A 27,599-nucleotide genomic window follows, 5' to 3' on the forward strand; every position below is an offset into this window, starting at 1 on the left:
AACTATTACAAAAAATTGAAATGCATCATGTCTTACAGCCTAGAACTCATAAGGATCAGTAGCAAACACCGTTTGTCCGTCTTCTCAAATTCAAGGTAGAGGATTCACTGCTTTGATTCAACGGCAAGCTTTTTTTGTTAATAACTCTTGATTTTTTCCCCCATCTCTAACATGTGCTTGGTCCAATTATCACAACGGTGGAGTCCATTTTCCAGCTCTGAAGTCTTTGTAGAAGCTTGATCTTTTAGAAACGACGTAAAAGACTGCGTGTATTGCAGCCGAAAGTGAGGAAACAAGGAGATCAATTAAGTATAATGGACATATCTTAGCATCAAGAAATGTGTATGCATTGTCTGTGAATGCAGATGTATGTTTGATAACTGCATAAAATACACAAAAGAAAAAGGGGGAAATAAGTGAAGACCTGGGATTCCTGTGATAATGAAGTTAGGTTCCTTCAGAATATCATAAAGCATTCTCTTCTCATTCACTTTGATCCATTTAGAAGATCCCTGGCCTGAGAACACCAAAGACAGCAATCTAAGTAATAAGGTGGTAGGGTGTAGAGTAGCTGAGGATTTTGCCAAAATAATGAAGACTAACGTTTGATAACAAAAACATATAGAACAAAATGGTAATGTAAGTCAATTGGAAGTGTGCTAAAAATAATCTATAATGCAGAGTTTTTAGTAGCTGCGCTAATTATGAGGCAGAAGAAAGAGAAGAAAAGAAGATGATATTCGGTATTTCTTTTTGAATAGATGCCGAAAAATGACTCTCCAATTATAGTATGGATGAAGCACTTCCTGCCTCCACATTAGAGTACAGTCAACAAGGGAAAAAGCAACTCAACAGAGGCTGGTCTGATGAAAAATTAGAAAAAAAAGAAAAAGAGATACTACCAGCAGTTTCAGTTTCATCCTTCTCTCCATCGCCAATGCCTTCTGCTTGAGCACCGGTAGTTCCTTCTAGGAGATATTGGAGAACTTTTGCTTTTGATAAAAGAACTCCAGAAACAGCCTGAAGAATTTATTAAATAAGAATCAGGACTCGAAAGAAACATGAAAAGAATGTCAAAATTGCTTCTAATAGAAATGTAAAGTTTCTAGAAGAAGAGATTAGATGCAGACACGAAGTTTAAACCAATGATTTCATAAATTCTGAAGAGGACGGCAGCATAGTCTCATGCACAGTATGCCAAGACAACCAGCAGGGAATTAACGAGATTCAACCACAGCATAAACGGCTCATGTCACTTTTTCACGAGCAGGAACTAGTTAACTTTCTCCTGGCCATCCAATTTAATTAGGGAGCCAGTCAACAGAAACTACATTAGTAGTGAAAGGGTTGCGATATTAAGATCTACTGCTACCCTTCCAGAACTATTAACTTTGCAAGAATCTAAGATGCAAAATAATAACAAAAAAACACAAGTTTGACATCTGCCAATAATGCGCTAAAGGTATTTGTAAAGATCTTTCAACAAATAATAAGTCTTACTGAAGAAGAAGCATGTGCTTTCAATACAGTGTGTCCATACAATAAAAGACAGAACAATGAAGCAATGAAAGCAAGCATGATGAAAAATTAGATACAAATAAATACCTCATAGTACAGTTCAATAACTTCCCGAGTGTAATTGTTTTCTTTATCCCATGGCAACGGTGGACTGCCTTCAGAAAACATGTTTGCAAGTTAAGGAGATCTCAGAATTCAGAGAGTTCACATATGTATGTGAGCTAATAGCATTGTGTCTCAGATTTAGCTTTAAGGAATAACTAAAACACACAATAAAAGAAGAGGATATCATGTCAAGATGAGCTGAAAACATGTCAGTCTCACAGAAGTCCTCGATGAAGTCACTGGACATGACCTCTGGGTACAGAAGAAGAACCGGCCAGTGAAGTATTTTATCTTTGTCCAGTAATGGCTTCCTTAGTCCAACAAGTTCTCGGAACGTTGCCATCCCCATTTTCAAGCCCCGGTCTTCAATTGCAGAGTGCAGGTTCTGTAAAGTTCCAACACCAAAATGGTCATCAATCTTCAGGGTCATGGTAAATAAAAAAATATATATATTTTAACGGATCCCAATTATCATACCTTAGCTTCTGCAATGGCCCTGTTAACTTCAGCCTCACGTTGTTCCTCTTCAAGCTTTCTCGAATCAATTTGCCTTAATAGCTTCTTCAGCTCAAAATTATCTGGATCACGCTCAAGCCCCTTCTCGCAATATGATTTTGCTTCCGTTAACAAATCCAAGGCCAAAGCTGCTTTAGTAGCTCGGTACAGTGCCTAAATAATCCACAAACGGGCAACACTTACAAATATTGAAGAAACAAACAAGAAACTAAGAATGAAAATGCATCACAACCTTGACGTTAGTCGAGCAAAGCTTAATAGCCTCCTCGGCATCGGTGAGAGCACGCCTGTAATTCCCCAGCAGCAAATTCACGTGGGCTCTGTTCGCATAAAGTAGCGAGTTTTCGGCTTCAGAGAGAACTTTCTGATGAATTGCTCTGGTGTAACAATCGACAGCATCCGAATAATGCTTCTTACCCATCTTGACATACTCGTTTCCCTTCTCCTGCAAAGCAAACAACCGCAAAGAACGCTAAGAGCCAAAACGTAAACTTCTGCACAGCACATGTTCGAAGAAATTCTTCTGAGAAGGAGAAACCTTGAGTTCGAGAGCTGTAGACTCTTTAAGAGCGGTAATAGCTTCAAGGTCCGCAATCTCGCTTTCGGTTTTGGGCTCCGTCCCCGGTTCCATCAAGAGCGCCATTAGTAGCAGAGATGGGCGCGAGAGAGAAGACGGAGAGGACGTTAATTTAGAAGTCGTGTAGAAGAAACTAGAGAAAAAAGGCGCTATAATGATGTAGTTAGAACTAATTAATTAGTGATTAGTAATTACCCCTTAAGTTTTTTAATTATTATTTTTGGTTATTATGATCTAAGAGTGTTAGAATTTAGTATTTAGGGTTTTGAGTTAGGGTTAGGGTTAAAGGAGGTTTAGAGTTCAAAATTTGGATTTTAGGGTTTAAGATTTCGGGGTTTAGGGTTTAAACTTTTTTTTTCCTTTCTAAAATCAAATATATTCAAAAGATTATGGTCATCAAAATACTCAATAACACAGAAAAATAAAAATAAATAATTTGGTAGTTGATTACATGTAAAATAATTACATTCCTTATCCCAAAAACTAGATACCCAAATCACACAATTAGACCTAAATGTGATGGATGTGAGGTGCTCTAATTCCTAACTCCAATTTTTATTCCAATTGTCTTCCAAAAATCATCTTAAATCGTGTTTTTAAATGACATTATAGTTTAGAAATTAGAAATCAGTGGTTACCGTTTAAAATTTAGGGTTTAATTTTTAGTGTTTAGTGTTTAGGGTTTAAAATTTAGTATTTAAATTTTTTTCTCAAAATCTTTTATATTCTAACATTATGAACACTAAAATACTCAATTGCACATTTTGATTCATGATTTAATATAGTTTTGGGAAGAATTGGAGCCCCCTATCCCTAAATCTTATCCGAAAATTCAAAATGGTGGAAAATGATATATATATATATATATATATATGTATGTATGTATGTATGTATGTATGTATGTATGTATGTATGCATTCAATTAATGCAACTATGAAAGAAAGCCAATCACATTGGACAAGTCAGCATATTATTCATAGTATGAGATGGTAATAATTAATATAAATGAAACACACTCCATTCCCTACTCTGAGTGTGTGTGACAGAAACTTATGACGCAAGTTAGAGTATATATATCTACATTACATACCCTAGTAAATCACTCACTTACTCACTCAGTCTCCTAATTTTTGTGCTGTGTTCGCTGTAAAAGAAGCTCCGTGCGTGCGTTCGAGAATTCGTGATTCAATTCCTAATTCTTGCGTTCTTCATCAATCAAGTAATTTGAGGTTGGTTTTCTTTTTCCCTTTCATGAAATTTCTTCCCTTTTTAGTTTCAATATTTCTTTCTGCAGTATGTGATTTGATTTGGAAACTTTTGCAATGGATTCTTAGCCATAGGGTTTGTTTCAGATGAACAAGTTCTTTATTGATGATTATGTGTTTTCCATTTATAAATTTGGAGAATTTTAGATGAACAAGTTCTTTTTCTTCTTTGATGAATCTAACCCTAATTGTTAATTACAATAAGCCAAATCAACGATTCTTTGACGTGTTCTTGGCCTAAAATAATGAACTTGGTTAATGACATGTTATGCTTAATCTTGATGTTCTAATTATTGCAGCAAGAAGATGACAAGAAAGAATGCTTGCCTTCTACCTTGTCCAACTGACAGAGGAGGAGAAGCATATATGTATTCTAAGATTGAACTTCAATGGAGCTACGACAACTTTTTTGATGGAATCGACAGCGGAATCGAAGGACAAAATCACCATGCGGACGACTTTGAAGGAATTGGACCGGACTGTCCTCCGATGGACGAAGCTTACTTCAATTCCGAATCTAACTTCAGCTGGATTATGGATAGCAACTTGTTCGACGAGATCGATAATTGCGCACCTGCGGATTCAAAAGCAACCAAAGTAGACAACCAGAGTAAGGGAATTCAGTACGGGAAAGGGAAATCACAAAGCCTCATTGTGCCTAATTGTGCACCTGTGGATTCAAAAGCAACCATATTAGACAACAAAAATAAGGGAAGCCGGTGCGGGAAAGGGAAACCACAAAGCTTCATTGTTCGTAATTGTGCACCTGTGGATTCAAAAGCAACCAAAGCAGACAACAAAAATAAGGTAATTCAATGCGGGAAAGGGAAACCACAAAGCCTCATTGAGTTGAAATTGGAGTCCACCAAAAGGAAACTCCAACAAGACTATGAACGATGTAAAAGGCAGAGAAGAATACAAGTAATTGATGTAGTTGATTTGCCAAAGGCGGCAGACCAAAAACCTCGCAGCAAGTCAGTTTGGTGTTCTCCCAAAAGGATATGCAAGTCTTCAACGGTGAAACAAAGGTTGTCCCAAAAGCTTAAGAGAATGGGAAAGAAAGTGTGCTAACCTGTGAAGATAATAGTATTGAAGATTGTAGTGTAATGTATGATGTTGGGATTTAGTATGGAGCTTGTTTTGCGCACGGTGATCGGACTTGATTGTCACCGTAAAGCCTCATCTTGTATTCTTTCTCTGAAATAGTGGAAACTCTCTGCAACTCCGAGGACGTAGGCACAATTGGCCGAACCTCGTAAATCTTTGTGTCTTGTTTTCGATTGCTTTATTTTTTCGCTTATTCTCTATTGTTGATTTCGTTCCCAACATCTGATGTATTGGATGTTGGTCAGTAGACTCAGTACAAAGAAGTAAGTAGTATTGAAATCAATAGAATTGTATCTCCATGTACATTGATTCATTCAAATGAAGATAAATAAAAGTCTAAAGAGTAACTGAATTGTGTTGTTTCTTTCTGTAAGTCATTGCCACAAGGTGAGAGGTGCCTTTTTTGTCAGCAAAATTTGTGTGTAATTGGCAGTAGAAACAGTACTGATGTGCTTGATATATTGTATGTTCTGCTGCCTTGACAACTCTATTTGGGAAGAGGTTGCTGTCTGGTCATTGGAGTGTGACTGATGTTTCAATGGTTTGCTTGGTGGGTTTGCAGCTATCACATGTGGTTGTGCTGTTGTTAAAACCTAATTTTAAGGGCTAAACAGCAAAATTTTGTCAAAATAGCTTGGAGCTAGTTGCATAACTACTTGTCTTTACGACCAAGCCGAATCGAGTTACCTCGCCAAATTTCATGTAAGCTGAATCGAGTTACTTCGCCAAATTTCATGTAATTCCGAGCTCGTGACTTTTCATCGTACACCTTCCCTGAAACTGATCCCTTTTATATGTGGTTTCTTTAAGTCAATGTCTGTTCTTTCATTGCAGTTGTTTGTACACACAAGTACGAATTTCAGTATAGCTTAAGTACTAAAGTTGTAACATAGTGTTTGCTCTTCAAAATATAACCCCCTGTTAAGGTATACTCTTTAACAGGAATGATGGAAAATTTCTGCCCAAGCAGCATAGTCATAGTAAACCATGTAAAAAGACACTAAATCCATTTTCCTTTTATTGACATCCCACATTTTTGTTTCTGCTGGTGGCAAACAAACAAGCAAGTTATTCTTGCCATGCCCGCGATAACAAGGAAAACCACCAGACATTCAATAATCCTCAGCCTATGATAACAAATTTGGATAGGCAATTAAAATTACATCTAAGTTATGTATCTGGACACAGAGAAGGCATGGGTGCGGAACTGCTACCAATAGGCATGATAACGATCCGGCAACAATACAGCAACACCATAACGCCTGACAAACAAAGTTTGATCTTTAGGGATCGGTAGAACAGTCATCCGGCCTCTGTACAGCATTGAACCTATGGAGATTCTGTACAATTCAGCTCGAGAAATAAGTACAGCAACCAAACCCCCTTTAATAAAAAAAAGAGCTTTGAACCAACCTACTGAAGAGGATTCCCTCACTTCTGTAATATAAGCTAACTTTGCTTCTTGATAAGAAGCACAGGCAGTGATTGTGGACTACACACGTGTAAGCCCATTCCAAGAAGTTTCAAAATCAAATAAGAGCATGCCTGCATCAACACCAGTAAGTTCAGCGGAAAAAACATCATCAGAAGGTACATGGCTTTCTGGAACCACTGGAGCAGACTGGTTTTCAGAAAACAAGCTCTCATAATAATGGTAATCATAATTGAGTCCGGCACTTCTGGTTAAACAGGAATCAAATTGATCAACATGTAGTGCCCCATCAGTCTGCCCCGCATTATCAAGTTGGATGTTTCCAACTGAAGGTTGCAGATTGCTTTCACTTGCGCTGTTTACCCATTCAAATCCCAGATTAGAGGTGCCTGGATTAGTGGGGTTTTGACTTTGATTCCCAAGTATATTTTGGCCTTCATTTGGTTGGGAGGTAGTTTGACAATATACTTGGGGATAGGAGAGCACCGTGTCTACAGAAACATTCCCCATGTTGGGCTGTGGGGAGCTACAACATGCATATGATCCCAAACTCATATTCGGATAACTGTTCTGCCACTCACAGGGATTTTTCTCATTTGATGCAGCCATTTGAGGAGTTCTTGTATATGGTGATGCATGACCAGAATTAATATTGTTTGATGGACCACGAACAGATCGTTGAGGAGTTCTTGTATATGGTGATGCCTGACCAGAATTAATATTGTTTGATGGACCACGAACAGATCGTTGAGGAGTTCTTGTATATGGTGATGAATGACCAGAATTAATATTGTTCGATGGACCCCGAACAGATCGACAATTGGTCATAGGGCCCCCAACAACGCCTGGCCTTTTAAACATTGTATTCGAAGAGGCAGGATGGGTGCCTAAGTTGCCAATACTAGAACCTCTGCTCCTCTGGATGGCACTATTAGATACACCAAGAACCTGCTTTGTCGCTGGTAGAGGATGGTAAGCGTTTCTGCTGCAAACATTTCCAGGCTGTTGACTTCTACCCTGACTAATAATGTTTGGGACGCTAAACTCGTCTGTAGAGCAGGGACGAAATGTAGTCCTTCTGGAGATATCATCTCGTGCTAGAGATCGACCACGCTCAACTTGGGGCAGTGAAGCAGGGAGAGGAGCATCATGAAGTTCTGGAACAGGTGGCACAAGATCTTTCTTCAGCTTATAACTTTTACGCTCAGCTTTCCAGAACTCTTGTTTATCAGTGGCATGACAATGCCTGATACCGGAGACCCCATTACCCCAGTGAGCACATGGTGCAGGTGAGTCGCAAACAAAACAGTGGCACTGCACATCAGCATAAATACAATATCTGATCGGCAGGCTCTCAATAATTGGATTATAACCAGAAACTGCTATAAAGGCCAAAGTTTAGAATGGCGACTTACCCGGTCACAGTAACTTTCATGAGGGGTGGAACTGAAAGGAAATTTAGCACAGAGATATCGTGCATGGGGGTAGTCCCTGCACGCAATCTGTAAACATTAACAAAGAATTGCAGCAGAAATTTAGTTAGAACATTGTGGTTGCCAAGTAAAGTTTTAATTAACAAATACAAAATCAAATAAACAAACACTAATAGAATCAATGTGCATAACTAGAGCTCACATCTATGCCTGTAAATATCCATTCTCAGGCATATTTTGCATTTTATGCAATCAAATCAAAGGCTGAAATACCTAGAATAACATAGCAAATCTAAAGACACAAAAAAAGAGGAGTAAACCTAATGAGATTTATATTCCTTTGAAAATAAATTTCAGTAGGAATCTTCACTATAAGCAGCATAGTCCCACTGACAGCCCACTAGATGGTAATTGATTCTGATGGTCTGGATCTTACCAGGACCACTGACGTCCTTAAATTTTTCTACAAATATTTGCACCCACTTTATGCATCATAATGTTTTTGAAGCATGCAGAACCTGTGCTGGCAAGCCAAAGACTCATTTCTTTTAAGAGAACATTTTTTTTTTGCCATCTGTGGCAAGATATAAACCTGCGTTCGTCTGCCACAGACAAAACCAGTTATCCCCATAGGCATTACCTATCAGTAATCAACTTTGTCAACACACTTCTTTCAAAGAATAAAGAGACATACGTCTACAAGGATAGATCCTTTCAGATTGCCATTCAAGCTGACAGAAGCTTGTTAAAAAAATAGGGAGCATGAAGCACCACACTTTTTTCACAGTTCAAGGGATTTAATTCCTCACATATTGCTACTCAAGCTGACAAAAGATTGTAAAACAAATTAAAAGCTGCCCAACTTGGTCATCAAGTGTTACAATTGTAATGGTGCAGGCAATCTAACTCTAATAATACAAGTAAGCTAAAGTATCACATCTGATGTAATGTAACACATCTAACCACTAACAGATTGGGGATTTAGCAAAAATCAAATCAACTTTGAACTTGCTAATAAGACAGTAAAAACAAACAATTTGGTAGATAATGAGTGACAGATTAAACCATACATGGCCGATATTCGATGGAAATGGGTGGTTTTTCAGCCTTTCAGCAGAACAAGCACATGAGAAAAAACCCACTAATGAATGAAAGTGCACACAGTAGCTGTCTCATGAAGAGAGTCACAAATTGCAAGCCTACCGTTTGAGAGCTAAAAAACCGGTTTTTGAGAAATTTGCAGAGAACTGACGGATAGGACATGAGTTAAGTAGGTACTTGTGAGTGGCACTTCAGTGCAGATCGAACAGCTAGGTGGTGGACTTAGCAAGACATACACCAATAGTTGCTGGAATTACTAAACTCAAGCACACGTTGCAATTAAAGGCTACCATAGTCTGTGGTTGATTTGTATATTTGATTGCTGGATGACCAGAGACTATTAGACGTAGATTTATATGAAAAGCTAACTTCTTATGAAGATGCCACCGATTTGAAGGCATCATTGTAATTTTAGCACAAGTGAAATGAATGGCTACTCTAACACATAGAGAAAGTGCAAACAACAAGTCTATAACATATCCTTCACAAAGTTCACATATCTAAGAATATATACAATTAACCCTACATTGCATATAGAACAGATATCACAAATACTTTTAATTCTGCAACTATCAATGATAAAGCTTTGTATTGTTCTCCATCATAAACGAGGCGTCACCCCCTTGTGGCCCTAAAAGTCGTTCCCTTTTTAACTTCTCACAAAAGATGTTAATTCTGCAAAAATAAAATAAAAGATGCTAATAATTTGAGTCAATTACTATCACAAGTAGCATGCCAAGAGGGAAATTCGTCTAGATTCTAATATTAAATGTCGAAATATTCTGACACTTCAAAATCTAAACCAATAACTTTGTCACTTAATCACCTATTTACAGCTCTAAACTATAACAAAGAAACCTGAAATGATAGGTAAAACCTTGAAACTCGCACACATACAAGGAAAGAAAAAAAATAATTTAGATTAACAAGAACCTAAAACAGAAACAAGATCCAAGGGGAATCACATGGCGGACCATGTTTCCGTAATGAACTAATGACTGTCCAGAAAAAAAGACAACTGACCAAACAAAGAAAACCCCAAGATCGATAAACATCAACAATACATAAAATTTACACTCAATAACAGTGCCTACTATTCTTCCAAAACGCGGTAGTAAATTCCAAAAAACTGACACATTGTTAATGATTCTGTACATACCTGGCCCTTCTGTCCAACAACTATCACTTCATCAGAATCGCCATCGCACTGGTTGACATCTTCACCGGCACGCGAAACCTTATCTGGGTCGCCGTCCAAAACGATGCAGTCGTCGTCATCCTCGATGTTGGCGGCTTTGAGGGTTTGGGACTTCGAGTTGTACTCGCCCAGTACGACAACCTCATCGGAGTCGTCCGTTTTCTTATTCACGGTTTCAAGAATCTCCTCCAGCCAGAGGTAATCTTCCGGGTTGCATTTAACATCCTCCACTACAGTTTCCTCATCCGAGCTGATATCAAAAACTTGCGAAGCAGACCCCATCATCCAAAGCAACTGAAATCAGAATCAGACCAAAAACTGGGTTTCCCGATCGAAATTCCACCCTTTTCATTCGCAAGATAGATTCTCCCTTCAAAATTCCATTATCAATTTGCGATAAATAAAGCGATAGATAGACGAGACAAGATGAAACAATTGTTCTATGAAACAGATAATGATAAAAGTTTCCTAACCAGATAAAGATTTTCCCCCAAACATTTCTGATTTGGGGAGAAATCTAGGAAGTGGACAGATTATGGAGTTATTGAAGTGCAAGGACTCTGACAATAAATTACAACTCGCAAAAATTTAGGGGTTTTATTGAAAAATGACCCATGCTAATAAACATTTTTCAAATATAACCCTTCTTTTTAAAACACTTAAATCTGACCCTTTCAGTTATGGAAAAGACAGAGATACCCTTTCACGTCTTTTTATGCATTTCCCTCTCACTTGCAACCCTAAAAATGTTTTCCCTCCTAAAACTACTTCCCTCTCTCTGTGAAACCTCTCTCTCTCCTTCAAACCTAGTAAAACCGCCTCATCTATACCTCTTTCCTTCAAACTTTGTCACAGATCTAGTGAAATCCATATGCCCAAACACAAATCTTCAAGGTTGAAGTGTCGCGACGTCAAATCTCCGTTAGTTGTCATAGCGATGTTGCCCACAATGCCAACAAGCCTAAAGTCAGCAATGCAAGCTCCATCTTCGTTCCCGTTGAACACAGAAGTGCTCACCGTCGTCGATAAGTGTCCTGCCCCTCGTACAAAATATTTCGTTGATAAATGTCTGTTTTTTTTCGTTGAGAACTATATTTGTTTTCGTTGATGTAAGACAAATTTTTCGTTAGAAACTTCGTATGTTTTCGTTTAACTCAGACAATTTTTTCGTTGATAATATCACGATTTAAATGAAGGGTTTTTCTCAACCAAAGACTTTAACCATGACTAGATGCATAGCACAAAACATTGTTCGACCAGTCAAAATGAATGAGATGGTTATTACTTAAGTTTTGTTAAATGCTTAAATGGAATATTGAGGGATGTTTGAAACTTACCTATTACAAAGTTGATGGATCATCTGCAGCCTTTATTACAACGAAGGTTTCATGAGAGACGATCAATCATTGTTGAAATGAAAGGCGAACTGATTAACTATTATGATAAAGTTTCAGAAGAAAGAAGGGATAGGTATATAACGTAATTTATTTTTTGTTGATAACGTTGAGAATTTTAGTTGATGATCTATTTATTTTGTTGGGAATTTTGTTATTTTGGTTGACAAACTTTTTTGTTGATAATTATCATTTTCGTTTACTACTTAAGTTTTTTCGTTTATAGTTAGTTTAATAATATTTTCGTCGACAAATGATTTAGCTTACGTTATAATTTTGTTTACTACTATAATTTTATCGTTGATAATTAAAGTTTTAATTAAATTGACAGGGTTAGAGTCATGACTGTGGATCTATTTAATAAGTATCCATGGGGTATTTTGTCCTACAAGAAAACAATTCAGTCCCTGAACAATTGTGTTGTTGGTAGATCTGAGAAATTTAAGGAGAAGAAAAATGATTATAAGTGGCACAATCTCTTGAGTTTTCCTTGGATTTTTTAATTGTTGGCTTATGAGGTTAGTCCCAGTATTGCTGAACATTTTCCCAACGATCTTGATGTTAAAATGCTGCCCATAGTGTTGAAGTGATCATCAACAAAGGCACCAAAATCCAAGACAATCAATGATTTATTGGAAGATGAGAAGGTAAATATATTTTTTCTCGTTGATGGTGAAAATGTTTACGTTGTTAATGAGAATGTTTACGTTGACAATATAGATGTTTACGTTGCTAATGTAAATTTTTACGTTGACAATATATTATATTTTAGTTGATAAGTGTATTATTAGGTTGATAATGATTTACAATATAGTTTATTAATTTATATGATTTTTTTCATCTTCAGGTACATGTCATTGAAATAGTTCCCACACATTCAGAGCGTGACCAGAATTATATTACTAATATAGATGAGAATGTTGAATTCATAGTGAACATGGCAAAGAAATTTAAGTAATCCAAGAATAAACAGCCCGAAGTTGAACCTGATGTTACTTTAGCTAAAAAGTTGGATGATACAATTGATATTTTCGTAAGGCTCAATTCAATTGAGCAGAAAATTTTGGCCCTCAAATCGACTCAGAATACGTACAAAAAGGAAGAGAAGAAGAGTGTAGAGGAGATTGTTGAAAAAGAAGAAGAAAAAAAGAAAATGAGGATGAAAAGAATGAAGTGATTATTTATATTGATGATCAGAAAATGATATTGTATTTAACTGTATTTAATTTATATAACTCTAATTATTTAATTTCTATGTATGATATATTATATTTATCAACGAAAACAATTATAGTAATAAACGTTACAAACAATAGTTATCAACGAAAAATTTGGGACCCTAAGAAATAACTATCAACGAAAACAGTTACAATAATAAACCTTACATATAATAGTTATAAATGAAAAATTAGTGACCCTAACAAATAACTATCAATGAAAGCAATTACAGTAATCAACGTTACAAATAATAGATATCAACGAAAAATTAGTGACCCTCACAAATAACTATCAACGAAAACAGATACAATAATAAACCTTACATACAATAGTTATCAATGAAAAATTAGTGACCTTAACAAATAACTATCAACGTAAACAATTACAGTAATCAACGTTACAAATAATAGTTATCAACCATAATTCTCATGGTCATGACGTGTTAGGGTGTAAAACAATGGGCTCACTACAAGTTTGATGGTTGTGACAATCTTGTTTGCAATGACTGCATTTTTTTTTGATATTTGCTCACCGGAATATGATATTCAACGTTTCCTTGGTCTCCCACTTTTCTCCTGGTTGCTGGTGGTAGCAGAACTCTCACTTCCTCAATCAACACATTAGTGTCTGTGTTCAAAATAGGGTTGATTGGTTCTGCTTATGTTAGTAGAAACATATCAGTACGGTAATAAGGCAACCACAAGGAAATTGTTGGTAATTTCCTAACTTTACATGCTGCAAATGCGTGGACGCAAGTTATCTGATCAAGATCAAAAACTCTGCAGGAGCAAGTCTTACTGGCCAAATCCACTTGTCCTCCAACATCACTGTCTTTCACAAGAAAAATATTTATACTAATAGGCTCCACAGTCATGACTCTAGCCCTGCCAATTTAACAAAAACTTTAATTATGAACGATAAAATTATAATAATAAACAAAATTATAACGTAAACTAAATTATTTGTCGATGAAAATACTATTAAATTAACTATAAACGAAAAAACTTAAGTAGTAAACGAAAATAATAATTATCAACAAAAAAGTTTGTCAACCAAAATAACAAAATTCCCAACAAAATAAATAGATCATCAACTAAAATTCTCAACGTTATCAACAAAAAATAAATTACGTTATATACATATCCCTTCTTTCTTCTGAAACTTTATCATAATAGTTAATCAGTTCGCCTTTCATTTCAACAATGATTGATCGTCTCTCATGAAACCTTCGTTGTAATAAAGGCTGCAGATGATCCATCAACTTTGTAATAGGTAAGTTTCGAACATCCTTCAATATTCCATTTAAGCATTTAACAAAACTTAAGTAATAACCATCCCATTCATTTTAACTGGTCGAACAATGTTTTGTGCTATGCATCTAGCCATGGTTAAAGTCTTTGGTTGAGAAAAACCCTTCATTTAAATCGTGATATTATCAACGAAAAAATTGTCTAAGTTAAACGAAAACAAACGAAGTTTCCAACGAAAAATTTGTCTTACATCAACGAAAACAAATATAGTTCTCAACGAAAAAAAACAGGCATTTATCAACGAAATATTTTGTACGAAGGGCGGGACACTTATCGACGACGGTGAGCACTTCTGTGTTCAACGGGAACGAAGACGGAGCTTGCATTGCTGACTTTAGGATTGTTGGCATTGTGGGCAACATCGCTATGACAACTAACGGAGATTTGACGTCGCGACACTTCAACCTTGAAGATTTGAGTTTGAGCATATGGATTTCACTAGATCTGTGACAAAGTTTGAAGGAAAGAGGTATAGATGGGGCGGTTTTACTGGGTTTGAAGGAGAGAGAGAGGTTTCATAGAGAGAGGGAAGTAGTTTTAGGAGGGAAAACATTTTTAGGGTTGCAAGTGAGAGGGAAATGCATAAAAAGACGTGAAAGGGTATCTCTGTCTTTTCCTTAACTGAAAGGGTCAGATTTAAGTGTTTTAAAAAAAAGTGTTATATTTGGAAAATGTTTATTAGCAAGGGTCATTTTTCAATAAAACCCAAAATTTAGTCACTCGCCAAAATTTACTATGCATACCCGACTTTCCTTGACTTATATAGGAAAGTGTCTTTTTTTAGTGTTGGGCTCCTAACCCCACACACATAACTCATTCCAAGAAGAAAATAGAGTGAGTTCTCAATGATCGGAGTTGAATACACAGCCATGAGTTTTGGGCGTTTCTTCAGATGTGGTTTTTTCGTCGATGATTCGGGCTTGTCAACGAGGGGAGGTTCCAAAATTGGACCTTGACCGACGCGAATATCTTCTCCGGAGAGCTTAGATGGGGCGAAGGGGCCGATTAGGAGGGAGAGCGAGACCCACAAGACTAGGGATTTGAAAGGCTCGGATTGGACGAAGAAGAGCGAGAGGAGCAGAAGAAGACTAGATATAGTAACAGCGAAGAAGATCAATGGCTTCTTGTTCAGAGATTGGTGGTGAATTTTATGGGTCACTACGTGATGGAGAAGGAGATGTGCCTGATTGGAAGAGGGACCTGGGTTGCAATCAGAACGGTCCGGCCCATGGAGGCCCGTGATAGTGCTTCGCCGATGGCCCAGCAACTAGGCCCAAAAGAATAAAAGAAAGGAAAAAACCCGTTGAAAAAGAATAACATTTCGTCAAATAAAATTGTAAAATATTATAAAGACCTTTAAGCTTTCAGCCTTTCAGTTTTAGGAGATCTGTCGCGTGAAGAATGGTGGGGCCCACATTTTTTTTTCAACAATTCCATAAATGCAAGCGTTACATTGGGACACGTTGAACTTCAAAGATACTTTGCAGTACCTCCACGTTTGTCTTTTCAAATCGATCATACAAGTTTATTCTTTCAACATTTTATATAAATTTAAACGTGGACCGATTGATAGACGACCTACGTATATAAAAGTTTTTTACCTGATAATAAAGTAAATTAGATCTGTGTATATAAAAAATTTCTCACTTGATCATAAAGTAAATTAGATCACTACGTTCTCAATTTCGATATTTGCACAACCTGGCATGCGCTAACTTCCCCTACATCGCTCTCTCGTATATCGATGAGGTTTTGCGTTTCTTTTTGATTTTTTCCCCTTTTTTTTAAAATTTTTTTTGGTTCTGGTTAACTTTTTCATCTTCTTCACGCATTTATTGTGTTTCAATTCACATTATCATCGTCAAGTTCGGTTACGTATGTAGATACTTTTCGTATTCTGAAGGAGATATGGAAACAATGGGTATTAATGTTCTTGATTTGAAAATTTACTCTCTGCATTATTGTTTTGTATTGAAATACTCTACAAATTCTGATTTTATTTGCTTCTGCAGAAAGTGGGCGTTTGGGTATCCTCATTTGCATCAGAACGCCCAAATTGTGTCAAAACATTGAGTCTTGTTTTCTTCGATTATCTGTGTACATTATTTGAGCAGAGCTGATTGAATGAGGAAGTCAATTAAGTTTTAATAATGCACAGGAGGAATAGCAGTTGAATGGAGCTTTTTATGTTGGTTTGTAAAACTGGAGTTATGGCTGCCTGCTTTTGTAAAAATTAGTGTGGATGGTATGATGAATTGGAGCTTAGGCTTTAGTGGAGGCTGTGATTTTCATTTTCTGAAATGGGGATCACAAAGGATGAGGTAAGAGCCTAAAAATGGATTCAAAAGAGGATGGGGAGGGACATGAGGACCGGCCAACATCACCGTATGGGGTGCTGCATCATTTGTCCGAGGAGGCAGTTGAAGTGGCTGGTGAAGCAGTGCACAGTGTGCACTTAGGTAACCCTAACTCCCAGTCAGGGCCAGGACACAGGCGAAGTCAAAGCGAAGTTACGCCTGTGGTGCACAGACGTACCAGCAGTTTTCAGAGGTTGAAGAGTCAGGTACAGAAGGCATGGCGATGGGGTGCCAATTCAAGGGAGCGTGATTACAACCCAAACTTCAACCCTGAGGTCTTGGGTAACCAAAAACGCCAGTGGTATCAGCTTCACTCCAAAACTCTGGTACTTTGTTCTTAATACTTTTGTGTTTGGTCATGGTATGAATGAACATACAAATGAATGTTCTGCAATTTTGCTTGACTATAAAGTAACATTGCAGTACAATATTTTTAAGCTTAAGTTCCCCATTGTATATAGGGAACTGGCTTAAGATTCTCTGTAGAATTATGTTTTTTTTTTTAAAAAAAAAAGACAGTTTATAGTTATACTATTTCAATACTGGAGATATATTGAGTTTAGACGATTCCTTTTGTATAAGGAGCTATGTTTTTTTTTTGGAGAATGCTCAATGAGTTGTCACCAAGCGATCGTAATTTGGTTTTGGATGATGAGGGTGGATGGCCTTATATTTTAGTGTAGCTAAGTTGCTGCACAGCACCCTTTACTATTATTTGCAAAATAATCCCTTACATGCATCTTGTTAACTGGGAAAATATTTATTGCCTAAAGGAATAAGGAAAAGGAGAAATAATATATTAGAATGCTACCTTTTGAAGGCACTGTCCATATACAGATTAGCGAGGTTTGTTGCATGAGTTTAAGAAATCATAATACGGTGTTGATCTCCTCAGGTGGAACACAAGAAAAATGGTATCTGATTCTCCTGTATAACGTTTCTCAAATTTTTCGTGGTATTCCTGTCTTAAAGCAGAACCATGTTGAATTCTTTTTTTTTTTTCTTTCAATTCAATTTGATATTATTGGTTGGGGGCCTTGGGGCATATATGTGTGAAGTTATACCCACATACTTATTTCTAAATTTGTCTTGTATTTTCCTGTGCATTGACAAACTTGTGATATCTAATACATTGACACTTTTACTTTGAAACTCAAACAATGCTGCTTGTTATATTTGTATTTTTCACATGCAATTTTATGATTTAGTTATTTAGTGCTTTAGCTATGGTCATTTTTGTTTCATAAAGATTTATCTGCCTTGTCAAATGATGATACGACGATGTGTTGTAGGAACATGTACAGTATAAGGACCCCACATCACTTTTTGAGCACTTCATCATTGTGGGTCTTCATCCAGATGCAAATCTTGAAGTTGTGGAGAACGCATTTGCAAAAAGGAAAAAATGGGAGTTGGATATGAAAAAATCTGGATTAATAGAAATGCTAGATTATCGAGGTCCTTCTTTTCCAACATTGGAGCCTCAGGTTGAATGCATCAGTAAATTAGTTTTTTTTTGCCCTGGATCTCTCATCATATCTTCAATAACCTATGAGCTAAACTTTTGTTGTTATGTTTCCTATAAGTTTGTATGGCGTAAACATGTTCATGATTTCCTCTGCATTCCTTTAATCTTTAAATGATTGTATTTTGTATAATGGCATATACAATACTGTATTTTTTTTGCTTCCAAATGAGAATTTTTTTTATGTTTTACTATGGAGAAAAATTTTTCTGTTTGAAATTTATTCATGTTGATTTGAACAGTCATTTTTGCTCTAGTAGACACCCTACTTGTTGGCTAGCCTTTTCAGTTGCATTCCTTTGGAGAAGTGTTTTTTAATTTTGATAATTTTAATTTGTGTTCCTTACAAGTATTTTCTCGTCCTTTCTCATATAGGCTGGGAATAGTAGGAGTCACTTATTTATTTAAATTTTCCATGATGTACAGACACTTTTTAAATATCCTCCTGGGAAGAGATTAGCAATGCGCCTGAAGGATCTGTCTGCCTTCTGTTTCCCTGGAGGTGTTAAGGTTTGCCCCTGGTTATGTTATCATAATTTCTTTAGTCACCAGGATTGGATCCAATTATACTTCTATTGCCCACTCTGTGTATATATCTTTCTTTTTAATTTTTCTGATTATGTTTCTTTGTTCTTCTTATCCGCTTTGACAAATTTGTAACTGACTGTATATGGTTTAGTTTAGTTTCAAGTTTCAACTAATTTGCAGTTTGGCTTTCAGTAAAATGATTTCCAACCATGCGTTGCCAATATGTATTACTTGGTATCCATATGAGCTTATCTTTTTATCCGATGGTGTCTGATATCACACTTGAAGAAGCACTTTCATTTTATACATACAGAAGCATTTCAATTCCCCTCAAATTTCTTTTGAAAGGAACATTCTTTAATCACAAATATATGAATTTGTATTTTCCGATCTATAATTTTTGTGTCTTTTTATTTGCTGTTGTTGTTAATGAACTCTGATCAGTAACACATTGTTTCACTAATGGACTATCCTCCTAAAGGCACGGTTGCTGGAGAGGACTCCGTCACTAAGTGATCTCAACGAACTAGTTTATGGACAGGTATGCCAAAAAAGTCTCATTTTGCATCAAGTGAAGTATCAAAGTGTTTTTAGTTTTATTCTAAAGCTTTTAGTGTTGGTCACAAAGTGTGATTTGCTCTGATATCTTAGTCATAAGAGATATCTGTGATAGATATTGATCTGTTGCAGCCCTTTCTGTTTCTATTTTGTTTCCCCATCTTTTGAAGTGGTAGGAAATTCAACTAGAATCAAGGTACAAACAGAAGCTAGAAGGAGGCTAAACTATAATAGCCCCATGACAGTTCTTACATTAGAAAGAGGAGCAAAATTTAACATAGCCCATTTTTTAATACAAACATTAACAAAAGAGCTTGGGGTTGAAGATTCTGTTTTTCCTTTAGTTGAAATCCGCTCCATGATAGATATTGGCATCTTTTCCTTGGAATGCAAGAAGATATTATATCAAGCAGCAGCAAGTTGCAACCCAGAAAGTAATTGCAACAAATTTTCTTTTTGAAAGACGTTAGTGCAATAGCCATGAAGCCAAAGTTATTTCTTTCCTTCCAGACCAATCAACGGATGGTTGTAGGAACAACTTGAATTGCAGTTCAAGGGCTAGGTTGTTCATGACACACTTTGGACCTATTAGCTTCCAACTATTTCCTAAGCTTGCTCTTAAAAAATGGTCTCAAAAACTACTTCCTGAACTTTCCAAGTCCAGATGCTGTGAACAACAAGATGGTTACTGATTCTTGATTCTTCTACTGATTTGCAAAGAGAGCATCCATCAAAAAGGGAAAGCCTCTTGTCTGTCGAAATTTCATTTCCCCCAAATGGCTTCTTAGGTTAAAAGGGCATCTTTTGATGGACTTTTAGTCTTCCTAATGCAATATCAGGGAAATCTACGACTGGTTTGGATTATCTCTCTTTTTTTTCCTCAACAATTATGTTTAAAGGAGGACAGTACTGCTGAAATCTGTCTCAAGCCTCCTTAACCCTATCGTCCATGCTACTATCAGAGTTATTTTCATGAAGTAGCTTCTAGAAATTGAGAAAGGAACTGAGCTCCTAATCTTGAGCATCTCTATTTAAGTTTATGCTCCTGGGAAAGTGAGAACTCAAACTCTTGATCTCCCAAAAAAAAAAAAGAAATTGCAAAAATATCAATAGTATCAAGTTATGCTCACCTGGGTTCAAAGCTCGGGTTGATAATTTCGGTAATCTTGAGCCTCTATTGAATTTTATGCTTTTGGGAAAACCAGACTACCACTCTTGTGCTCCCAATTAAAAAAAGTATGATGTCTCCATCTAGAATTGGTGCAAGTTGACATACTTATCTTCTATTTAATTCAATAATGAGCAATAAAGCAATAGATTGTTGTTACATGCACAATTTCTAAATTTTCTGTATTGTCCACGGGAGCATTTAGGGAGAGATGATCTGTCATTTGTATTTTCACTTAAGGTATATCTGTTTCTTCATCTCATTTGTGAGCTACCTACTGTTTTAAAATTGCTACCTTGGTGGACTTTGGGTTTTTTTTTTCTCTCCAAGCAACATGACATTAACTCAATAAATTTAGGAAAATAGGAAATCAAATTGTGATGCATTGTACTCCTGTGTTTTTTGTCAACCTTGCTATATGTTCTCTGTCTGCATACTTTTTTATTGTTTTTTCCCCTAACATTGTAATTATTATTGTAGTGTCTTTTTTTTTGGCTAAGCATTTGCTTTTGAATTATTGATCACAAAATGGAAAAGAAAATTGTAAGTGTTTTTTCCTTTGAAATACTTTTTTCGTGGATTGTTTTTTCTTTATTATTGTTTGCGAAATTGAAAAGTGCAATTTTTTTTTTGCTTTATTTCAATTATATTAAGTTTTTAATTTTCATCAGGGTTTAGTTACAAAATAGCATGCTGTTGATTATGCGGAGCTAAGTCAACTAGTTTCTTCTACTGTCAGCTGGTTTGAAAGCAAGTTACAGAGTGATAAAAGTCTTGGAGATATTAATATATGTGGTTGTGAATACATATAGAATTATGGAGAGGAAACATGGCGTACATCAAAGTTTTTCCTCTAGTTTGAGTTTGTTTGTGTCATTTTTTTTCAATCTCTTTATAGAGTTCTACTACGCTTAAAAGCCACTAGTCGGATGCTGATGAGAGTTTTTATGCACCCTTGTTCAGGCGGTGGACAATGCTACACTTTATGGGGTTTGCTTACATGTCACAGAAATGGTTCAGAAGCCTCCTGGCATCTTAGCTACCTCATCACCCCTTTCTCAATCATCAGGAAGGTGCTGCCGTTATTTAGTTTCTGCGCCTCGCTGCTACTGTGTGCTAACCAGGGTTCCTTTCTTTGAGTTGCATTACGAGATGTTGAACAGGTATATTCATTTGCTTTAGAAAGGAAGCTTTATCTGTGATTTAACTTACTATGTTTCCTACTTGGGATGCAGTATCATTGCACAGGAGCGTTTAAATAGGATAACACAGTTTGTCACGGAAATGTCTCTCACCAGTTATGTCCCTTCAGCAGCCAAACTTCATTGTCAAATGAATGGGTATGTTGAGTCTCCTCGTACGGACTGCAGTGCTGATTTGATGGCTTCTGCAATACCTGTTGACAGTGCAGTGGCTCTTGCAGCTGCTGCCACTGGAATCATATCAGATGATGAAATCCAATCCTCTTCATTAAAGATGTCGGACCCACCATCTCCTGAAAGTGTCACTGCCAGTGAATCTTCAGATCTTCGTCAAGCAAGGGAAGTAGACAAAGATGGAAGGAGGAACTCACAGTATTTTGATGAATGTGCCTCTGAGGTGTCGGAAACTCGTTTTGATGCTCTAGAAAGAATGTACAGCAGTGGGGAAGTTGGCCAGGTTTCTCCAGTGATAGGTTCCTTTTGGTGCTTTAGGAGCCGCACAATGGAGGGTGTTGGGAGTTCTGAGTGCCTTTTCAGGTGGTAGATCAGTAACTATAATAGGTTTATTTGTATAATTAACTTCTGTATAGGAATGAAATCACTATTAGTTCTGTATAGGAATGAAATCACTATTACTTTATACACTGGCCTTGTTTAGAAAATTTATCATGTTACATCAGTCAGTCGTTGAGAAATCTCTGCAATTCCAGTTATGATATATAATCATTCTTCAGGTCATTTTGGTGAACTTGCATTGTCTGAGTTAACTTGGTACTAAAGATCTTCATCATCTAATTCACATTTACTCTGGCATAATTTTGGTAACTACGGTGTTGTCTTTGGCAGTCCAGTCAGAAGCATGGCATCAGAAGACGAGGATGACATACTTTTCTTGAACTCTGAAAAGGATTTTGGTGATGAATTAATAATGGAATGGGCAAGGGTTCGTTCACCATTGTTTCTCCGGTTTATATCTTTATATTACTTTCCCTCCCTCTTCTTAATTAATTTTAGAGTTTTGTGTCACCTTGATAGGAAAACAAAAACGATCTACTACAGATAGTCTGCAGCTATCACGCTCTGCCTATTCCTGCCAGAGGAAGTGAAATAGTGTTTCGGCCTCTCGAACATTTACAGGCAGTTGAATATAGACGACCTTCAGTTGAAGCCTTTGGCATTCCTGGAAAATATCTAGATTCAATAGAAGCCGCTGAGGTATTTATTTGGTTCCTGAGTTCTTACTATCCACGCTACTTTGTAAGCTTACAAACTTGATATTACTAATCCTGGTAAAAGGTCAATGCAAAGTTGGCTGCTGCCGAGGAAGCACTTGCTTTGTCAATTTGGACAACCGCAACTATGTGCCGAGTTCTGTCACTTGAAAGTGTAATGTCCTTACTATTAAGCTATATCAGAGCAGAAGTTCAACTCAGTGTTTTATTTTTCCTAGTGCTGCTTAAGGGCTTCAAATTGTTTTAGTTTAGTCGGCTATGATTTTCTCATTTCAACTGTAGTTGTCTGGGTCATGCTTGATATTGCCCATGTTTACTGTGATTAAATTTGTTGAATTTGTAGTTTTTGGGGGCTCTTGTGAGTTTATTGAAAACGATAGCGAGAGTCTAGAAAAATAAACAAAACTTTGAGAGCCATGTTGGTTTTTGGAAATAGTGTCGCGTGTAATGCTCCACCTCCACCATGACAAAGATTTAATATAATGAAGATGTGAAATCTAAAAAGAAAATTTTCAACCATGTTCAAAGGAAGCAGATATTAACTCCAAGACTTATATAAATAGATGTACTTTATGTCACAGATAATTAATGACTCGAAATTACAGCTCCAACATAATCTCATTAAATGATACATAGTATGACTTCGTGTTTTACGTGTATTTTTCAACCACTTTTTTCTTTTTAGCCTTTTGCTTCCTAATATGTGTGCACTAATTTCATAAATTTTTCCGCACAGTGATGAAATTGATGCTATACAATTTGTTCATGAGTTGGGACTTGGATGTTTGATATCTAGTGTTTCTTTCAGGTTTTGCACTACTGGCTGGGGTGTTACTAGAAAAACAAGTTGTAGTGGTCTGCCCTAACCTGGTTAGTGAATATTTTGTTATTAGAACTAACGTCAACCCAAGGATCAGTTTTTTTTTTCTTTTTTTTTCATACAACTAACTATTTCTCGCTCATATTTTTTATTTATTGCCGTTGAGCATTTGAATGTTATGAAACTATTGTTTTGGGTTAGCCCTAAGCTTTGACTGGAATTCCACCAATGCAGGGTTTCCTATCAGCTACAGTCTTATCTGTTGTTTCCATGATTCGTCCTTTTCAATGGCAGAGTATATTGCTTCCAGTAAGTTCCAGAGCATTTAGCCATCACTAAAATCTGTTTTTAATTCTAGATAACAATGAATGAAGTAATAGATTATAGATATAGCCAGCGGTAAAGATGTTAGTTTATATCTTATTCTTGATCAATTTATAGTGAAATATTTTTGAAGACCCACCTCCCCTATCTCTGCCTACTCTCTCAGAGATAGCAATCGGATTCCCAGCCAAATTGTGAAGGAGTAGGGCAAGGGGCTGTTATTTTGGTTAAACAACTCTCATGCGCAAGGCTCCATTGGTATGTGAGGTAGGGGAAAGGCAAGTTGTACGCACCGTTACCTCTGCTTTGTGGATAGGTTGTTTCTGGGATTTGAAACTATGACCTTCTAGGTTGTGTAGTAGCAACTTTGCTACTAAATTTCCTAATGTTGAATCAAGAACCCAAAATTTAGGAAGGGTGTAATATGTTATGCCGGAGTTTTAAGGGGAAAAATCCTTTAAATCTTGTGTTCTCTTTATGATAATATACCATGGTCCATTGTGGTAACTTCAGTTTGTTGATTGATTTCAGTCATTTTCTCAGTTAAATGGAGTTTGGTTATTCATTATGTTGCTAACAAAGAATTGTTAAAAGGTTTTTGTTTGGTGAATTTATTGCTTATTTTATTTATGACATCTTTTATATTTAAGATTCTTGAGTACTCTTTGGTCCCGTTTACATAATTTCCTTGTTTCATTTTGCAGATTCTACCTGGAAGGATGCTTGACTTTCTAGATGCACCAGTTCCCTTTATAGTGAGTTTCATATAGTATGTTATTCTTTCATTTTTGCTAAGATGAAAAACAGTCATGTGATGGGCACCTTTTAGTTAAAAAATTCTATTGCCTACACTATTCTTGAAGTATCTCCACAATCAGGCATTGTAAGCTTGTTAGGTGAAGTTCGCAGTTATCTCATATTTCTTAATATTATTTGAAATATCTAGAAAATACCCCATGCAGGAGATGTCAAATTGTCTGCGTGCATGAGTGTGTTATAGTTTATAATTCATGAACATGGAGTTTATGAATATAGTAACAATAGACTTACATCCAACCCATTACTTTGTTCTTTTTTGTCTTTTGGTCTCACAAATATTCGTTTATTTAGTATCACTCATAGTGTGATGATGTGGATGATAAGAAGAATGAAACTGAATTTCAAAAGATTTTAATCACATTGCATCGACCTTCCTCTTCTTGTAATAATGTATGATACTTATTATGAACTACAATTTTGCTGTCTCAATTGTTTTCTTGACATCTCCTGTGGTCGTCATTCACCATACAAATTGGAAACTATGAGCTATGCTAGGGAACTGGTTTTTTGTTCAACTAAACCTTGAGTCCAGAACCAAAAACAAAATTCAATGTCTTCTCATTAAAAACAAAGTTTTCAAATATAGGCCTCACGACATCTGGAAATATTGTTTAACGAACTATATAATATTGCACAATTCCTATATATATATCACAGACTTTTTTCAGCAATTAAGTTTTGTGATTGTTTTTGGTTTATTGGTGGTGAAGTTCTGTTTCATTTTCTCATGTCATGTTTTGCTTTAATTTATCCAAAATATTTTGAACTGTTCATCCTGATGAAATGGGGGACTTGTAGGGTTTGTGATGTAAAGTTACATTCGTGAACCTAAGCAGAAACTAGATATATTGTAGCCCATCTAGGAAGAGTGTCATATTTAGTAGCGATCTCATCACATACATAAGCTGGGATCAAAGCAATCTTGTTGCCAGAACCCCACCATATATGTTTCTAGAAATCATCTTCTTTCCTCCCCTTCATTATCTTATGTAGACTTTTATTTCTATGATTTTGCAGGTTGGTATTAACATAAACCTGCTGATTTGAAGATTAAAACATCTAATCTTGTTCTTGTTAATGTGCTGAAAGACCAGGTTCGTTCTTTGGGTTTTACTGACCACATTGGAATGTGTCCAACATTCAGTTCCATAATCATCATGTGGTAAAACAATCCAAAATCCTTCCCTATGCTATCCCCGTGAAGTTCTTTTTAGTTAAAACTTTTACATCTGGAAAATTTTCCCACTTTATGTTCTAATATTCTGTGTTTACTTTAATGGAAAAAAAAACTCTTAATTGGATTAGTGATGTTTTTGCACCCTTGAAATTATTTAGCTCATACTGAGTGACATATTTCATAATATGCATTTGGATGCCATTGATGGAAGTTTTGAATCTCCTTGTTACTCAACTGCTCGGGAATTTAGTGAACTTGACTTGATCTGTTGAGTTACTGAATCTTTCTGAACTTAGAATTTGTTGTATTCATTGATGTTTCCTCACAAATCTCAGGTGAAAATGTGTCATTTGCCCACACTCCCTCGACATAGAGAGCTTGTTGCTGAACTTGGGTCAATTCACGCCAGGCTCTCATTTGAAAATTCTTCTGCTAAAAGGCATCCGGTATATAGGTGTAGTGAAGGGCAGGTGTGTATCAATTCCCACATACAAGAAGGCAATGAATTGAACTAGGTGCCATTAAGAAGATGAACTCTTCTAAAATTTTTAGTAACTGCCTAGACTGTAGGAATTTCCACTGGTAATGAATTTGAAGTTGACTAATGTTATGTTGTGCAAGGCCTACCGCATCATGAGATTTAACTTGTCTCGGTAACTTTAGCTTTAATAATTCTTCCTGGGGAGCGATCAGACTGTCTGGGTGTTCCTATCTTGGAGTCTTCTTCTTTCAAGTACCACCTTTCTTCAACTTCTTTGTTCTTTTCTTCACTAAAGTAAAAAAGAAAGAAAATTTTGTTATTCATCAAAATTTAAGAATCTAAGATCTGAATATGATGCATCCCTTGGTCCCTTTTCTTTGTTTCTCCTGTTGTACTTGCTTTTTTTTGGCACCTTCTCAGTTCTTCCATAAATGTCTTCTTATTCAACAATGATACAAGGGCCATTTGATGGCATTCATGAAGCGTTCTGGAAGAAATCCTGTTTTTCTTAACTGCTATATGCTTTGTATAACTTCTTGGCATTAAACCAGTAAGAAGTCAACTGTCACATCTCCGCAGTAATATATTCCTGCAAAATTAACCCCCTTTGTATACCTTCTTGGCATTAAACCAGTAGAATAATATATTCCTGCAAAATCCGTTCTATCAGATTCTTGCATCAAGCAAAAATGCAGAGATGCAAATGGCAGTCTACTGGGTATTGGCTCTACTGCTTAGGACAGTGATCTGCAGAATTTGTCAAATCACAAAACTTTTGGAGCCTTTTATTTTAAGGAGTGCAACAATTGTGAAAGTAATGGTTACAAGTGTCTTACACCAATTAATTTTATATATCTGTTGTATTGCTTGTAACAATGGACCATCATCCCTATATTTCAATGGGATATGGCATCTGATGTTTGGGTTCTATTAGCCCCAAGTTCTTGTATATGTGTGAGTTTAATAAAAGCTTAGTTTAACAAAGCAGTCTATATAACATCCCCTTTATAGTTACCTTTATGATTGCATATTTAACCCTGTGCGCGAATGCAAGTCTGACGATCAGAGTTTTAGAAAAAACACAAAGGGGAGTGTCTTTGAAGGAATCTTTACCAATACCAAGTCATACAGATTTGCAGTCATACCATATCTAATAAGCCCAAAATCCATTTTGGGTATTGGGCTGGACCACTTTGACAATTTCTATTAACAGGCCAGGCCCAAACTTCATGTT

General features: G+C 36.4%; 3 protein-coding genes across 15 annotated transcripts; 1 reads left to right on the forward strand and 2 right to left on the reverse strand.

Moving 5' to 3' along the window:
• Positions 1–137: 137 nt before the first annotated feature.
• LOC120007421 (tetratricopeptide repeat protein 4 homolog) lies at positions 138–2,848 on the reverse strand. The gene is made up of 8 exons (XM_038857625.1): positions 2,678–2,848; positions 2,372–2,584; positions 2,101–2,292; positions 1,808–2,008; positions 1,606–1,686; positions 903–1,020; positions 425–517; positions 138–263 (listed from the first exon to the last, which is right to left on the reverse strand). Exons 1-8 carry the CDS (start codon positions 2,780–2,782, stop codon positions 190–192), a joined length of 1,077 nt encoding a protein of 358 aa, XP_038713553.1. The 5' UTR covers positions 2,783–2,848; the 3' UTR covers positions 138–189.
• A 3,230-nt stretch (positions 2,849–6,078) lies between these two features.
• LOC120007418 lies at positions 6,079–15,400 on the reverse strand. 4 transcript variants are annotated; one of them, XR_005470168.1, is made up of 4 exons: positions 10,214–10,834; positions 7,936–8,022; positions 6,502–7,834; positions 6,079–6,417 (listed from the first exon to the last, which is right to left on the reverse strand). XR_005470168.1 is itself a non-coding variant. In XM_038857621.1 (4 exons), exons 2-4 carry the CDS (start codon positions 10,535–10,537, stop codon positions 6,581–6,583), a joined length of 1,665 nt encoding a protein of 554 aa, XP_038713549.1. In that variant the 5' UTR covers positions 10,538–10,622; positions 14,918–15,400; the 3' UTR covers positions 6,079–6,580. The 4 variants fall into 4 exon arrangements, 2 of the variants coding, with proteins under 2 accessions (XP_038713549.1, XP_038713550.1); XR_005470167.1 differs by having other exon boundaries at positions 6,079–6,428; XM_038857621.1 differs by adding an exon at positions 14,918–15,400 and having other exon boundaries at positions 6,079–7,834; positions 10,214–10,622.
• Positions 15,401–15,809: 409 nt separating this feature from the next.
• On the forward strand, positions 15,810–27,349 carry LOC120007058. Of its 10 annotated transcripts, none has more exons than XR_005470128.1 (16): positions 15,810–15,923; positions 16,333–16,857; positions 17,824–18,018; positions 18,483–18,566; positions 19,066–19,125; positions 20,506–20,550; positions 21,274–21,473; positions 21,546–22,049; positions 22,359–22,455; positions 22,548–22,727; positions 22,809–22,898; positions 23,553–23,614; positions 23,799–23,873; positions 24,593–24,643; positions 25,725–25,801; positions 26,220–27,349. XR_005470128.1 is itself a non-coding variant. In XM_038857223.1 (15 exons), the coding sequence occupies exons 1-14, from the start codon at positions 16,510–16,512 to the stop codon at positions 25,752–25,754; spliced, it is 2,022 nt and encodes a 673-aa protein (XP_038713151.1). In that variant the 5' UTR covers positions 15,934–16,509; the 3' UTR covers positions 25,755–25,801; positions 26,220–27,349. The 10 variants fall into 10 exon arrangements, 1 of the variants encoding a protein (XP_038713151.1); XR_005470125.1 differs by having other exon boundaries at positions 15,869–15,923; positions 16,187–16,857; XR_005470129.1 differs by lacking the exon at positions 15,810–15,923 and adding an exon at positions 24,055–24,155 and having other exon boundaries at positions 15,934–16,857.
• Positions 27,350–27,599: the final 250 nt, after the last annotated feature.

The sequence above is a fragment of the Tripterygium wilfordii genome, chromosome 10 (assembly GCF_013401445.1).
Source record: "Tripterygium wilfordii isolate XIE 37 chromosome 10, ASM1340144v1, whole genome shotgun sequence".
In the NCBI taxonomy this organism is placed as follows: Eukaryota; Viridiplantae; Streptophyta; class Magnoliopsida; order Celastrales; family Celastraceae; genus Tripterygium; species Tripterygium wilfordii.